The 15,955-nt window shown below is 53.4% G+C and overlaps 1 protein-coding gene across 1 annotated transcript in view; it reads left to right on the forward strand.

The window, feature by feature from the left end:
* Positions 1-9,186, forward strand: part of DRG2 (developmentally regulated GTP binding protein 2) — a 10,953-nt gene extending 1,767 nt beyond the window's left edge. The window contains exons 3-14 of the mRNA XM_014936165.1: positions 1,207-1,367; positions 1,793-1,882; positions 3,066-3,126; positions 4,061-4,151; positions 4,543-4,615; positions 4,745-4,835; positions 5,031-5,128; positions 5,767-5,843; positions 6,212-6,300; positions 7,164-7,222; positions 7,663-7,716; positions 7,801-9,186. Coding sequence (XP_014791651.1) covers positions 1,207-1,367; positions 1,793-1,882; positions 3,066-3,126; positions 4,061-4,151; positions 4,543-4,615; positions 4,745-4,835; positions 5,031-5,128; positions 5,767-5,843; positions 6,212-6,300; positions 7,164-7,222; positions 7,663-7,716; positions 7,801-7,887 — 1,031 coding nt within the window. The 3' untranslated portion in view covers positions 7,888-9,186. The remainder of the gene's footprint in view (positions 1-1,206; positions 1,368-1,792; positions 1,883-3,065; positions 3,127-4,060; positions 4,152-4,542; positions 4,616-4,744; positions 4,836-5,030; positions 5,129-5,766; positions 5,844-6,211; positions 6,301-7,163; positions 7,223-7,662; positions 7,717-7,800) is intronic.
* The last annotated feature ends 6,769 nt before the right edge of the window (positions 9,187-15,955 follow it).

The following is a 15,955-nucleotide window of genomic DNA, read 5'->3' on the forward strand; positions in this document are numbered from 1 at the left end:
GGAGGCTGGGGTGGGGTGTAGGGGGCTGCGGGGGCCGGCGCCCCCCGGCTGCCCCCCCCGGGAGTTGGGCCCCCGGTGTTGCCGGCGCAAGGGAGCCGGGATTGTCCGCCGTGGGGGTCCCCCGGTCGGTGTTTGAATGAGTTAACTCAAAGAGGGGACCTGGGCGCCCAGCACCTTCCTGCTTGGGGGGGCTTTAGGTTGGGGTAGGGAATGGAAAGGGAAGATAGAAAATCCCGTAAACTCCTGGTTTTCTCGCCTTTCCCTGATACAAAGGGAAACAACTGCCTTCTGGGTTTTTTTCTGGATCAGGGCAAATTCAAATGTTTTCACGCAATTGTTGGAGTTGGAAGGGACCTCTAGAGACCATCCAGTCCAACTCCCCTGCCAAAGCAGGGCTGCCCAGACACATCACTCAGGAGCATCCAGGCAGGGCTTGAAGATCTCCAGAGAAGGGGACTCCACACTCTCCAGAGCCTGTTCCGGGGCTCTGCCACCCTCACCCCAAAGAAGTTCTTCCTCATATTTGAGTGGAACTTCCCATGTTCCAGCTTGTGCCTGTTGCCCCTCGTCCTGTTACTGGGAGCCAATGAAAAGAGTCTGGCTCCATCCTCCCTCAAACCGCCCTTTAGATACTTATAAGCATTAATTAGGTCTCCCCTCAGCCTTCTCTTCTCCAGGCTAAAGAGTCCCAGCTCTCTCAGCCTTTATTTTGCTGAGAACAAGTCAATAAAGTACTTTCACATGCACAAAAGCTCCAAGTTAAACCTGTCTTTAGAAATTGACGAGAGCGGAGGTAAAAAAACAAACAAACAACCTTGCGTTTTTGCCTTGCTGGATGTGACTGGGTGTAAGGAGGAGGGGGGGGGGGGGGGTGTCTTTCCACGGGGGCAGCTGTTCCCCATCCTTTACTGGCTCCTGCACCCGCTGTTAGGTCCTGGTCTCCTTCTGCCTTGCTTCTTTTACTCACTAATTTCTCAGCTGTTTATTTCCTTCAAGTCTGACTTTCTGTGCAGGACACCAGAAGCTTTGCCCTCAATTCCCAATATTTCAAAAGATTATGGAACGCCTGGGGGTAGCTCACCTGTGTGGCAGTGGTTAAGATGTTGCCCGAGATCCATAGCGTTTCTTTTTAGGAAGGTTCTTATTTCTAGGAGTGAATTATCAGCAACTTTCTGTCAACCAGTTGTTGCGTTTGTGTTATTCCAGCCACTGAGTACCACCTGGGCCTGCTGAAGGCAAAGCTTGCAAAATACAGAGCTCAGTTGCTAGAACCCTCCAAATCCTCAGCCGCTAAAGGGGAAGGCTTCGATGTGATGAAATCTGGAGATGCCCGGGTGGCACTGATCGGTTTTCCTTCTGTGGGTAAGGTCAGTGAGTGTCTACGTTCACCGCGTGGCGTGTGTGTTTGCCTGGGTTGTGGTGAGCAGTGGCTGTAAAGCAGATAGCCATCTTCTCCTCGTCTGTCGCCTTCTTGCCATGAGTTAACAGAAAGTTACTACATGCTGAGAGCTGAAAGTTAGTCCTTCATCTGGTGTGTGGTGCCCTGCGATAACAGCCTGAGACTTGTGCTGTGGCTGGGCAAGACCCGCTGAGGAAATAAGTGAGAGTACAGGATCTCCCTTCCTTCAGGGAAAGAGCTGGCTGTCCCATTGCCACTTCGGTCCCTGTGCCTGGAGCAGCCACAACATGACTTCTGAAAGCTGAGGAACGCTTTGGTGTTGCTTGTTTTGCTGAAGATTTACCCCTGCTTCCGTTTGTGTAACTATAGTGATGCTGATCTCTTGCATTTCAGTCCACGTTTTTGAGTTTAATGACCTCAACCGCCAGCGAAGCTGCGTCTTACGAGTTCACAACCCTGACGTGTATCCCAGGAGTCATAGAAGTAAGTAAGGGTTTTCCTCCCTTTGGCACAGCAGTGGTAAGAAAACCCAGACCTGTAAATGTGTCTGGTTACACTTGTGCTACCACTGAGAAGCGGTGATATCCCGAGGTCTCTGCTGACTTCTGCTTTAAGCTTGAAGGAGGTCTTGAGTGCTTGTGGTATCGGGTCTTCTGCAACCTGCAGTGCTGATTTAGCACTTCCCTGGGCTACATAACTCTTGGGGATTGACAGCCTGAGCGGGGGTTTCACGTGCTGCTGTTTGACTGACCAGAGCAATACGACAATCCTCAACTGAATTTTTTATAACCGCTATTGGCGCCATTGACCAGATGGCTGGAAACCTTGACAGATTTGTTTTTAATGAAGCTTTAAAAGAGGCAATCTGTACTGTGATCAATTTGGAAAGAAAATACAACTACTCCTGTCCTTGAGGAGTTTTATTAGTGGTGGCCTAAGCACATCCATCAGGAAAGCAAATGATAAAGGGCATCAAACTGAAAAGTGTCCAAGAGTAATGAGAAAATTTGGGTCGGGATTGAAAGCGGAGTTAAATAATGAAAGTAACCGTATTGGTGTTGAAATGAACACAAATATTGAAACGCATCCAAAGGCAGCCGTGAGCTGCGGTCGCTCGTTAACACCGTTACTGAGGACTCTGCTGCAACAATAGCTTGAAAGCTAATGTCCCTGCAGATCCAATGAATGAAAGTCTCCCCTTATTTCTTGATATTGTAAGACCTGCAACACATGTGAATAGTTCTGATCTGTCTCGGTAAGAGCTGGTGGCCCCCCTTGTTGCAGTACTTTCTTATTAGACCAAGAATGTAAGTTTGTAGGGTTTTTTTTCTCCTTACCTTTCCATTTCACCAACTCAGGATAACTCTACTCTTGTGCTGTTCTCCTGGTGCTTTGTCAAACTGCCATCATGTGATGCTTTAGGAGGTCGGGACCTAACATACTGCAGTATGTGGTGGTGAATGCAGCTTCAGAGGAAACACTCTTGGAGGTTCCCTCAACAAAACGGAGCCATCTCAGCTTTGTGTGAAGTTGTCCTGCTCGGCCGGGTTCATTCAGTTCCATTCTGTGACAGCTTTGGACCCCAGCACGTGCTTGGGGCTTTCGGGGGCAGGTCAGGTGCCCTGCAGAAGGCTCTCAGCTTTCTCTTCTTCTGCTTCCTTTTCAGTACAAAGGAGCCAATATTCAGCTGCTGGATCTGCCTGGAATCATCGAAGGAGCAGCACAAGGTTGGCTGATCTCTGTGTTGATGTGAAAAGTAGGGATTTGCCCTCAATAGTTTACCTGGGTGTCTCAAATGTTAGCAGCTTTCCTGGGCTGGTAGTTCCCACATTGGCTTTCCACATTTTGGAGTCCTTGATCTTATGTGAAGCACGATTTTTATCCCTGAGCCCACGGAAGGTTCTATATGTAGCAGAAAGATGCTTTTCTGGAGGTGGGAGCCAAAGCAAGCCAGTCACTTCTCACCTTCTTGCATGAGTGTTATCTTGCTCATCTGTTTTCTGGTAGAGAGGAAATCTAAAGAAAGGTGCTAGAGAGGCGGAGGGGGAAACTGCAGCTAAACAGTAACCTCTTTTGACTAATTTCCTGAGTTCCTGCCAGTCCTCACGTAACTCCCAATTCTGGGAAAAGGTGTTGGCTTTGTCCCTCTGCTTTGTCATTGTCCAGATGGGCTGGTTGTGTCAGAAGATGCCTTAGGAAACTTTGGAAAATCTCCTAATTGTCTTTTTCTGGGGGGAAGATCATGGTCTGATTAATAAGGTCTCTTTCCTTTTGACCAGAAAGTGTTTTTGCACAGGGGCCGTCCCTGTTCTTGGGTAACCTCTTCTCTGCTGCTGTTGCACATACCTGGGGATGTCCATCCAGCTGGCAGAGGTGTCATTTCCACCCGTGCAGCTGTGCTCAGCTTTACACACACTAATTCATGTAACCTGTGGTGGAGGAACAGCAGCAAAGAGTATTTGTTAGGGCTCGTGCTGCACATAAGACAGTGTGAATGGACCGAATACGCTCACTCAGGGCCACCCCCAGCAGCTGACTACAGCCAGTACAGCACTGCAGGGACTTTTTCCTTGCTTCCAAGCAGCTGTGTGGGGCAGGGGCTGTCACAGAGCTTGTAGATGGTTTCTCTCACTGATGTATGGCCATCTCCTCTCTTCTCAGGGAAAGGCAGAGGTCGGCAGGTGATAGCTGTGGCCAGGACAGCAGATGTTGTTATTATGATGCTGGATGCCACGAAGGGTGAAGTACAGAGGTAAGTGTGTGCTCCTGGGGCACGTGGAGCTGTGGGGTGGTGGGCCAGGTTCAGCTCCCTCTGTGTCCTGTGTGTGTTGGGAAACCAGTATTTAAGCTGTTGAGTGGGAGATGGAGGTTGTGCCCCACTAGAAGCACGCTAGCTAACTGGGAGCAGCATTTACAGAGCTCTCTACAGATCTCCACTTGGGCTTCTCAGCTGAAGGATCATTCCCACCGGATGACTTTTCAGAGGTGGGGATGTCAAACTAGATGTCCTCCACAGAGCTGTGGTTTTTAGGATGTCATGAAAGGTTATGGCAGTGCTGTATCTACAACAGTCAAAAAGGAAAGGTGTGGGTGTCACCTGAGTGGCCCAGTCTCACAGGTACTAACGTGCAGTGTCCCTGCAGAGCCCTGCTGGAGAAAGAACTGGAGTCTGTAGGAATCCGGCTGAACAAAAGCAAACCAAATATCTACTTCAAGGTGAGGTTTCCTGGGCTGCTGCAAGTGCAGCCAAGTTGACTGTGTGCTGCCCCTCGTCTTGGACAGACTGAAGGAGGGGGCTGTGGATTTTGCAGACTCTTCTTAAGTTGCCTTATTGCCTCCCTGCAGCCGAAGAAGGGTGGAGGTATCTCCTTCAACTCAACTGTCACGTTGACTCAGTGCTCCGAGAAGTTGGTGCAGCTCATCCTCCATGAATACAGTATCCTTTGCTAAAATGGGAGACCCTTAAGTCATCATCAACTCATTAATCAAGCGGTACCTGCTGTGAGACAGCTTTGCTGTGTCTTTGGTGCTTTCTGGGTTGAGAACAGGCTTTCACAAGCGAGCTCAGCCCCTTGGCTCACAGCGACGTGTAGATGTGTTGGGATTTGGGCCTTGACAATGTTCACCTCAGAAATCTTCAACGCTGAGGTCCTCTTCAGAGAGGATTGTTCCCCTGATGAGTTCATTGACGTGATTGTAGGCAACAGAGTCTACATGCCGTGCCTCTATGTGAGTATCTCAGAAGCAGCCTGCCTTCTGCTGCATCGAGCAGCTCCATTCGTCGCTGAAGGAAACGCTGGTTCCTCAGGCAGTAATGATCTGGGGTTTAAGAGGTGGAAAGCACAGCTCGACAGGGAGGTTTTATAAGCTTTGCTTGTGCTCTGTGTGTGTTCCCTGTGCCCAACAGGGAGCTTTTTCTAAGCTTTGCTTGTGCTCTGTGTGTGTTCCCTGTGCCCTCTGGTGGCTGGCTGCCGTGGAGCACCAGGAGCTGTGTGCCCTGGTGGCATGGGGTGTGCTCCTGCGGTGCGGAGCCTTTGGTTCCTGCGCTGCGAGCTCCGGGCTTGGGTTTGCACTACTGGTCCCTTGGGCCAGAGGTCACTTAATGGCTCGATTTGATAGAGCGGCTGGGTCTATAGTGAAATCCAAGAACGTGTTCCAAAGGGACAACTTTAAAAGACCCAAACTTAAATTTAGGCTTCCGAATTTTGATGGTTTATTTTACTAAGTGGCTTGGCCTTTCTTCTGGCTGACAGTTCCCATTTCAGATGCTGGAACTACCTTGTTGTACCTACATGTACATGTCCCACTTCCTGGCAGCGTTGTTGAATTCACTTCCTAAAGGGTGTGTTGTTTTTCCTTCGGCTTAGGTTTATAACAAGATTGACCAGATATCTATGGAGGAAGTGGATCGTCTCGCTCGGAGACCCCACAGTGTTGTAATCAGGTAGGATTATGCTGCCTGATGTACTGGTCCAAATGGTGTGGTGGCTTGTTTCATACACCTTTCTCCAGCTTCTCCCAAGAAGGGGCTTATCCCAGGGGCAGCTTGGCTTCCCCACACTGTCTGCAGGCCTGAGCGAGCCAGTCTGGCTTGTTTCCTTAGAAGTGCTGATACATCTGACTGGGGCTTTGCTGCTTCAAAGCTCCTTGCCCTTTTGAAAGCCGTATTTATTTCACCTTGTGTTTTTCTTTTGCTCATGAAAGACTTTCCCCCTTGTTCCCTAGCACTTTTAATAAGACGTTTCACCTTGTCCTTCTGGATCTCTAAATCACAACAGCAGTAAACACAGATATGTTCCTGGTGTTTTGCAGCTGTGGCATGAAACTCAACCTGGACTACTTGCTGGAGAAGCTTTGGGAGTACCTGGCACTTACCTGCATCTACACCAAGAAACGAGGACGTAAGTGACCATTAGCTGAGCAGAAGTTGTTTTGAAAGGCAGAAAGGGCTGCTGCTCATCACCGACAGAGAGGCTACCAGTGGGGCTCGGATGCCTGGTTGTCAGTGATCTCTTGTGTCTTGGAAATGCTGCAATTACACTTTCCCTAATGAGCTTTCAGCTCTTGGGAGCTGTTTTCTGTTCCCTCTGATCCAGCCCATGTGCATATCCCACCACAGCCCTCCAGTTCTCTTTGCACTACAAGAGCTGAATTTTCATAAGACTTTACATGATGATATGAGGAAATAAAGTTTGCAAGTTCACAGCTTGCTCCCTTACGCACATGCTGTGATGAACGGTTCAGCCCATCACGGCCCAGAAGAGGTCTCCTCTTCCTGCTGTGAGAGGTTTGGTGATTCCTGAGCCAGGCTCCTGAGGCTCGGAGGTGCCTTTGATCCTCCCTTTGCTTTACAATTCACTTGCAGCTTCTCCTGGTGATGAAAGCCTGTCTGTAACTGGTTCCTGTTTGGTTGTGAACACCCCTGACTCTGAACTTGGGTGGATGTGAGGAGATTAAGGAACTTTCTATGAGCTTGTTAAGATATGAAACCTTGGGGGTTTTACAGAAAACTGCAGTGAGGTTTGGTTTTACTCGAGCAGGTGTATTTTGACTTGGGTGGTTTTGTTTGTCCTAAGTCAAGTATGAACTGATTGGATGCTTCCAAGTACCCAGATACCTGTCCTGTCTGGGAGCTGGCAAGTGTAAATAGGAGGAGGAATTTGGGAGTTGTAAGCACAAGGCAATGTGAGATGATGTCAGCATGTTAGAAAACACTTGATGGAAATCCAATACATTTTTCCCCCTCTCTCTTGCTTCTCCACAGAGAGACCAGACTTTACAGATGCCATTATTCTACGGAAAGGGGCCTCTGTGGAGCATGTGGTAATTTCTCTGCGTCTTTTACATTTTCTTGTCTGTAGAAGGCAGATTCCTCTGGAGCCTGCTATGATTTGTGCTTCATAAAGCTCGAGGGATGTCAGTGTTTAGTCGGGCTTCTCCTTTTGTTACCTTTACTGATTCTGTCTGCCTCTGGTTTCTTTCTTAGCTGCTATGAAAGGTTAAAAATAAATTGCTTAATGCAGCCCGGTGATAAAGCACATGGAGGCAGTGGAGTGGGGCTTTATGTGGCCTGGTGATTCCTGTGTGCCTGTTCTCCATTCTTCCAAGTGCCATTAACATTGGCACTGGCTTCTAAAAGTCAATCCTGTAATTTCTAACGTAGATCAGAGTCTCTCCTAGTTCCTGGCTACTGAGCAGGTTGTTTGCAAAGCGGTGTCATTGAACTGCCTCACGTGCTGTCTGTCTGTCTGTCTGTCTTGCAGTGCCATCGAATTCACAGATCATTAGCCAGCCAGTTCAAATATGCCTTGGTGTGGGTAAGTGTTTAACAGCAAATGAAATCCCTGTCCTCGGGTGTCTCTGACTGGTCTCCTAACCCTTCTCTCCCTTTTGCTTTAAAGGGGACAAGCACAAAATACAGCCCTCAAAGAGTGGGCTTAACCCACATGATGGAGCATGAAGATGTCATTCAGATTGTGAAGAAGTAACCATCTTTGCAGGTGCTTGGCCTTGTCTTTAATCACTAGAATTGGAACTGACCACATAAAAGCAAAACAAAACACAAAAAAAAAAAAGAAAAAGAAAAAAAAAGAAAGAAAAAGGAAGACGTGTTCTACAGCCAAGAAAGCTTCTGTGAAGCTCCTTCTGTTGGAGAAAGGCAGAAAATGAGGCTACTGTACTTGCAGGTGGGGATGGGGAAGATGGGTTTCCATCTTGCAGTGTTTCAGGCGGAGTAATGTTTCTTAAAAATAAAAAAGGAGCCAGTTCTTCTAGGACACAGTTCCCACAGACAGCAATGTCCTACCCCTAGTGGGGTTTGCACGTGGATCTGTGCTTTAACCTGCCAGTGGCTTGCTTACCCAGTGGGAAGTTCATGGCTTTGCATCAACAAATCTGGCCCTGTGCTTTGGGACAGGGAAGCTGGGGATGAGAGAACGTTGCTGCTGCTTTGCAGCTTATCCATTCACTGAATTTCATCTGAAACAGAAACAAAGTTCTCCCTCCCCCTGCTTATCGGGACACTTTGTCTCTGCAGCTTTCACCATCGGAGACTTCAGTCTCTGCATCAGAGACAACCCCTGGTGAATATTTAATTGCCCCACCTCAATTAACACTAAAACGTGGCACTCGGTGCCTCTCCTGCAGTAGGGTTTGTAGGACATCCCGGTCCAACTGGTACTGAAAGAGATGAGAAATGGAACCTTGTTAATGAGTGACTGGCCAAACTGCAGCAGGGTACGATGAGGGAGACCGTGGTCTGCAGTGAGGATCCACTCCTGGCCTGGAGCTGGCTTGGGAGCTTCCTCCTCTGCTCTTGTCCTGCCTGTTTCTCCCCAAGAGTATTGCTGGGGATCTGCTTCTTTCTCAATCATGCCCCTAAATTCCAATGTCAGCTCTTTGAGCTCATCCCATGCTGTGGGTTTTACCCCAGCCCTGTTAAACATTGTCGCTTGTCTGGATATTTTTCATCGGAAATCTGGGATTTTTCTAATCATGCTTTTTTTTTTTTTCATTGAATACTGACGCTAAACAATTCAGAGTGCCTGATAGAGAACAGCTTCTTCCCTTCTGGGATTGAGAGTTGCCAATAGCTTTTATTTTCTTTTCATTGAAAAAGGGTTCGGTCTGATGTGGATTCTTAACTGTGAGGACGGGTCTGGTCGCAAACTTGTCTGAGCAGGGCTCCTTCCCTCTCCTTTGTGCTCCTCCCCACCCCTCACAAACTGATCGAGCAGAAATGGAAGGATTATTTTATTTGAGAAAATAAAAGTTGCTATTTCATGTGAGCCGTAGGGGTCTGCCTGCAGTGGGTAGATGGTTTGGTGTGTTTTCTGACTCTCTGTCTTTACCTTTGGCCACCTGAGGGATCCTGGACGCTGTTGCAGGAGGTTGTAGAGGGGAATTGATCGTGAAGCAGCTGCGAGAGGGCTCTGAGGCTGGAGGGGACTTGATGAGGTGCGATGGGAGATAAATAGATATTATACACAATACCCAAGCTAAGAAGGTGACTTTGAACTCTGTAAGTTCCCTTCCCTGTCCCTGGCTTTGCTCACAGCTGGAGTGCAGAGCAAATCCCGACCGCGGTGACAGCTCGCAGGGAACGAGCTCCAAATGAGCCGCATTCTGCCTGAGCTGGCTGGAGAAAGCAGGCACTTCTCTGTGTGAATTGGGTGGGATGCTGTTCCAGCACATTAACTTGCCCTTTAAATTTCCTGTGAAGGTTGCAGCAGGCAGAGCTTGCCCGCACAAAAGACTTCTTTTGGTTTCATTTCGTCCCTGAGCTACTGACTTTTTCACTCCAAACCCAGGAGCCTGCCAAGCCCCGGCACGGGAAGGGGTGGCCAGAACTGCTGACGGGGCTTCGTCCTTAGGCCCTGGAGCATGAGGACTCAGGGGAATGGCTGATGCTCCTGTGAGGCTGAAATGCACGGTGTCCCCTCCTAAAACACGTCCTTGGTTAGTTAGTGCCTACCCCTTCGTGTCTGCAGGCTTGGAATTCACCAGTCTAGCGTGCCATCATTAAAAAACCCTCCATCTAATTAGCCTTACTCTCTTCATGTAGAAAATTGGGCATATTATCCTGTTCAAAATGAACTGATACGTAAATTCGGCATGGGGATAAAGTAAAAATAGTTAAGCCAGAAGCAGCTAACTTCTTTTTTTTAAGTGGGAGTAGCTTTTTTTCTTTTTTTCTTTTTTTTTTTGCAAGCAAGTTTATAGCTGGATTTGAAAATGCATGTGTTTAATTGCAGCCTTCATTCTTCCAGACGGCTTCCCTAATTGTTCTGCACTAATGTTAAAAAGCTGCAAACGTTGCAGTTCAGTGGGGGAGCGGGTTTGCCCGAAGATCTCTCTGAATCCTGAAAAAGCAAGGTCCTGAGGTCGGGGCGGGGTGTGGAATCTACTGCAGCATTTGTATCCTACTGGAGCTTCTGGAGGTTTTGGAATTGGCCAGACCCCTTGTTGGCTCCGTGGGGGGGTGAGTGAAGGGAGATGTGCTTAAAGCAGGAGGATGGTGGGGGGTTGCAGGGAGGAGCTGTGGGTTTTGCCCCCCTCCAGAGAGCAGCACGATGCATTTTCTCCCCTGTATGAGGGAAAAAAACACGGAAAAAAGCTGCCCTCAGAGAGCCTGGCTCGTCATCTGCTCTTCTGCACTGCACCCCCCTGCAATTCCTCTGCTCTTCCAGCCAGCTCTGCTTCCATTAGCACCAAATCCCACTCCTGGAGGGCTGGACCCATCCTGCCCTGTCCCTGGGCCTCTGGAGCGTGGCTGTGCATCGCCGCGGAGCCGCGCTCCAGGTGTGAAACGGGGTGCATCAGCTTCGCCACAGTCCATCAGCCACCCTCCATCTCCTCCTGGAAACGGCGCTGGCCCCAGGCGTGCTCTGTTTAAAATGCCTGTTCCAGGCAATCAAGCAGGTTTGATTGGCTGAACACTCCTTTTTATAATTTAATTTAGTCGGGAATCGTTTGCAAAGTAATAAAAAGAGGCTCTGACTCCAAATACATTCATTTAATTCAATGAGAGACAGTTACTGCGGCGGGCTCGCCTCAGCCAGCTTCCCTCAGCCCATCAGGCTGACATCTTAAAGCGCTGCTCAGGGCTGTATATAAGAGTCACGATCCGCGGTGACAGCTTAATTGTTTCAAAGGCTGACAAGGGGTCACCCCAGCCAGGCAGCGCGCATTGTGCGGGGCCGGCTGGGGAGGCTGCGGCGAGGAGGATTTATGGCTGGCAAATAGTTTTGAATTCCTCCGCTTGCGCCTGCTTAAATGATGAACCTGCCCCTTGGGGATTGGGGCTATTGATTGTAATTTGCAGTTAAGCCCTCGCTTTCTGAGGAATCAGCATAATAAATACCCACCGCATTACGGCGGGGACGTGTCTGCAGGGAGGAGAAGGGAGAGGAGGTTCTCCCGGCTGCGGCGCCGGCAGCGGGATGCTCTCGCTGCCCTGGGGTTTGGGGGAGCTGGGGGGCTCCATCCCTGCAGGAAAAGGGTCCCCAGTTTGATGTGATGCAGGAACCCAAGGGCTGGAGGAGGGGAGGGTGAAGCTTTGGGGCTCTTTGCCAATCTCGGCTGCTTTGTGAAGGCAGGTGGAAGAGCCCTGTTCGTCCCCAAAAGGAGAGGGTGGTCTGGGGGTGTTGGGGTGATGGGTGTCTGGATCCTTTCTCTGTGCCCAGCCTGAGGAGCTGGTTGGTCCCAGCTCTGATGTGGAGAGGGATGTGTGTGTGTGTGTGTGTTCACCTCTGTGTCCCTGTGATTTCTCCTCCTAAACTCACCTTGTCTTGGGGATGGGAGTGGGTCAGGGCCATTTCACATCTGGGGTTCATGACACTGAGGGGTGGTGCAGATCTGTGTCCCGGGAGGGCTGTGGGGCTGTCCAGCCGTGTCACCGGGGGAGGAAGAGACAGGGACCAAGGCAGGAAGGGACGGGGAATGATCTGGCTGCTCCTCACCCCTCCAGCAGCTCCCCCCCTGCCGCTCCCCAGCTCTGCGGAGGGAAGCTCAGCTCCCGTCCCTCCGCTCATGAGTAGAGATGAGAATAATAGCAGTCATCAAATATGCATTGGGTAGCAGCAGCCCGCAGCTGCCGCGCAGCAAATATGGTCCTGCGGCTGCCGGGGGAGCGACGGTCCCCGCTGTAGAGCAAGGCCAAGAGCACGACGCCGGCAGAGCCAGGGCTTCAGGCAGAGCCCAGTGCCATGCGGGCCAGCTAGGCTACCCCAGGTGAGTGGCTGTGAGCCCCCCAGCTGGGTGGCATGTCCCATGGGGTTGTGGAGGCCACGATGGGAAGGACCAGGGAGGGACCCTTGTGTGCGACGTTGGTCCTTATGGAGATGCTGCGGCGTGGGGCTCGGCTCCCCTGGGTCGGGGCATACGGTGTCCTCTGATCTCTGGTTGTCCCTGTCTGTCTGCTCGCTGCCTTTGGCCCCCCTTATCTCACCTCCTGCCTCCCACCTTCCCCACACTCCCAACGTTCCCACTGTCCTCCAGAGCCCAGCCTCCCCCCTGAACGCCCCCTCCTTCCCCAGGAACCTCTACCCCGTGTCTCCTACCGCCTCTTCCCTAAATTCCTTTTACCTTGGGGCTGTTTTACCCCAGGAGAGACACCTGGCCCTGCAGCCGAGTTCTGTGGGGACCTGGGGCTCAGCTGCGGGGTCGAGGCGATGGCACTGGGCTGTGACCTGGCCCCGAGGCCACCAGCCGGCGTTCCTGGGTCGCACGCCAGCCCTGAGCCCAGGACACCTCGTGCCCAGCTGGTCTCTGCTTCCAGCATCTGCTCCGGCCTCTCTCCTCCCCATAACACCTCCCTCAGGGGCAGCTCTCGGTGTCAGGCAGCAGCTGGCAGGCAGGGGCACGGTGAGCATCCCCCAGGAGATACTGGGTTCCCCATCCTCCGTTTGGGGGAGGGAACTGGAGGGGGTGGAAATCAGCAGCTGGTGTGATGGGTGCTCTGGACGGCAAGGAGAGACACCCCCCCAAGTCCCTTGGGTGCTCAGGGGACCGTGCTGCTCCCACATTGCCCCTTGCTGGAAGCACGGTGAGCATCCCCCAGGAGATACTGGGTTCCCCATCCTCCGTTTGGGGGAGGGAACTGGAGGGGGTGGAAATCAGCAGCTGGTGTGATGGGTGCTCTGGACGGCAAGGAGAGACACCCCCCCAAGTCCCTTGGGTGCTCAGGGGACCGTGCTGCTCCCACATTGCCCCTTGCTGGAAGGGTCCAGCCTGTCCTGGTGCTCCCAGCATCCCTGGGGCTCATGTCTGCAGCAGCGGGAGCTGTGGCAGGGCTGCCCCCCCCAGCCCCCCGGGTGTTTAAAAGTGGATGCACTTCCCAGAACTGATGATGGGGAAGGAGATGCGATGAGATGCCGCAGCCGGGAGGTGCTTGGCCCAGCTGGGCTGGCTCCATGGGGCTGGTGTGGCAAGGTGTGGTGGGGCCGGCATGGCACACGGTGCGGTGGCACAGGGACCGGCTCCGGCTGTAACTGGAAACAGGCTGTAAGGGGACCCGGGGCCAGGCGGTGACCGCAGACCTGCCTGGAGACAGCGGAGCTGCTGCCCCCGGAGCTCTGCCCCACCGATGCTCCAAAGGTACAGTCCTGGGTGTCGTGCCGGGCTGGGGCGGGCGAAGCAGGACCCTGGTGGCCAAAGCCTCCTTCCCCTCTCTGCACCCAGCCCTGGCATGGCCCTGGGCTGCGGTGGTGGGACAGGAGGGACGTGTCCCTAGGGTGAGGTGGCTTTCCCTGCCTCAGCCATGTGGCTGGAGCTGCTCAGGGATAATGGGGTCAGAGGATGCTCTGGGCATCTTTCCCAGAGCCTCGGTCCTCACTGCCACCCCAGGCAACCCCTCGCTGCCAGGTTTTACACCCAGGGTCCCTCCCCTGTCCTGCTGCTGGATGTGGCCGTGCCCAGACACCCTGGAAGCAGCTGCCAAGTGCGGGTTTGGGCTTCATGGCCGTGGGTTCCCCTCTGACCCCCAGCATCCCGCTGCGCCTGGGCACAAATGCCCCTTCCCCAGCTCCGCCATGCCAAAGGCAGATGGTGAACACTGTGCCCATGGAGGAAGAAGCTGGGGAGGTGTGTGTGGGTCCAGTATGGGGACTGGGAGTGTGGAAGGCAGCCCCTGCATGGGGTGAAGCCTGCTGGGCTCTCCCCGCTCTCTCTTGCTCTCCCTTCCTCCGTGTCTCCTCTTGGAGAGCCCTTATTGCGGGCTGGCACCACAGGCACAGCCATGGTGATAGCACAGGGAGCCTTGCCAGCACCACCAGTCCCTCCTCTGCCCTGCCCAGCTCTGCCAAGAGTGCTGGGGACAGAGGTAGGGGCCACGAAGGGCAGAGGGATGGAGGTGGGGATTGTACAGGTGGTGGGACAGAGGTGTGGATGGCAGAGGGTGGCAGGACGGAGGTGGGGACCTGCCGCAGCTTCTTGCCAGCGGGGTATCCCCTTGCTTGCTGCCAGCAGCCAAGGGAGGGGCCATGCCCGTGGTGGTTCCCCCCCACGTCGTGGTGCCCAGGCGTCGCTCCGTGCACCCGTGCCAGGAGGAGGGATGGCGTGGTGATGCGGGTCAGGCTCCTGTCCTGTGGGCAGGGCAGGCTGCATCGTCCCCATATGGCATGGTGGCAGTGGCAGACCTGTGTGTGGACCATGCCAATGCCATGGCAGGGTCCTGTGAGGCAATGGTACCCTTATGTTTCAGGCTCTGCTGATGCTCTTTCCCCCTGACCCCATGTTTGTGTCACCCCATAGACTCTCTCTTGATACCTGCTCTGTCCCTCTGCTCTCCCTGCAGCTCCGGGGTGACATTCCCTCTGTGCAGACCCCACCGGGGTGTCTCTGGCACAGAAATTAATGCAGGGAGGGGGCCAAAACCATCAGGTCACAGTTGATACCCCCTCTGCTGCAGGGAGGGACCGGACTGGGGAGAAAACAGCACCATGGGGTGCCAGCCATGGGGTTTGCTGGTCCTGGGGGAGGCCAATGGGTTTGGTCCAGCGACTGCTACTGGTTCTTGGTTCCCCCAGCTGCTGCACAGCTGGATGCTGATGCTGCTCCTCCTCTGGGTCTCCCCAAATGCACCCTGTGGAGGGATGGAGTGGGTGCTGCCCCTGCCTGCAGGGGTCCTGCTGCTGCCCGCAGGTGATCTGCGCAGGGCAGCAAGTTTCCCACCGCCGCTGCTTAAACTTTCATGAAGCTGCAGCCTCAGGAATCCAGCCCTGGCATTAACATTTGATGTGGTCACCCTGCGTCTGGGCACGTGCGTGTGCAAACGCATCCCTGGCACCCCCCTGGGAACACGTGTGGCACATGCAAACCCCATCACCAGCTGCTGTGTGGGCACACGTGGCACCCTGCGTGTACCCACAATGTGCCTGACACAGCATGGGGGGTGCCCCCATGGGCTCCTGGCTTCTCTCTGCTTCCCAGCAGGGCTGCTGGAGTTGGTCTGGTGTTGGGGTTCCTCCTCTATGGTGCTCCCCTTGGCTGTGCTCTCGGTGCCGGGGCATCACGTGTCTTGGGCTCTGCAAAATTGTCTTCTCTCTCTTGGTGCCACAGTTTATCTTTGTGTCCCTGTGCTTTATCCTCCTCCGTGTCGGAGGAAGAGGCTGATTCCCCAGGGAGCTCAGAGGTGTGGGGAGGTGGCAGGGGCCACTTTCAGGGTGGTGATGGTGCTCTGTGCCATCCCCTGCGGTGTCCTACCAGGGGATGCTCCTGTGGGGTCCAGGTGCTCCCTGCACGCGCCGTGGGGGCCCTTTCCTGCTCCTTCGGAAAAGTCTCGGGGCCGGAGTGGCGCATCCCTTACATTATTCATGCCGCCGCCAGCCCCGGCGGTTGGGTTACAGCCGGAGCCCAGCCGGCAGCACCGCGCTGCCCGACTCACCAGGTGCTGCGGGAAGCAGGAGGCAGCTCCCACCGGGCTGCACCGGGGCCGCCGTCCCACCGCCCCAGCGCCATGCCAAGCGGGGGGCCACCAGCGGCCAAGGGAGCCACGCACGGGCACGTGCCTCGCCAAAGCCGGGCACAGGTAAATACCCCCCTGGGGCAGGCTGTGGG

This window comes from Calidris pugnax, unplaced genomic scaffold (genome assembly GCF_001431845.1).
Source record: "Calidris pugnax isolate Ruff unplaced genomic scaffold, ASM143184v1 scaffold17, whole genome shotgun sequence".
Lineage (NCBI taxonomy): Eukaryota > Metazoa > Chordata > Aves > Charadriiformes > Scolopacidae > Calidris > Calidris pugnax.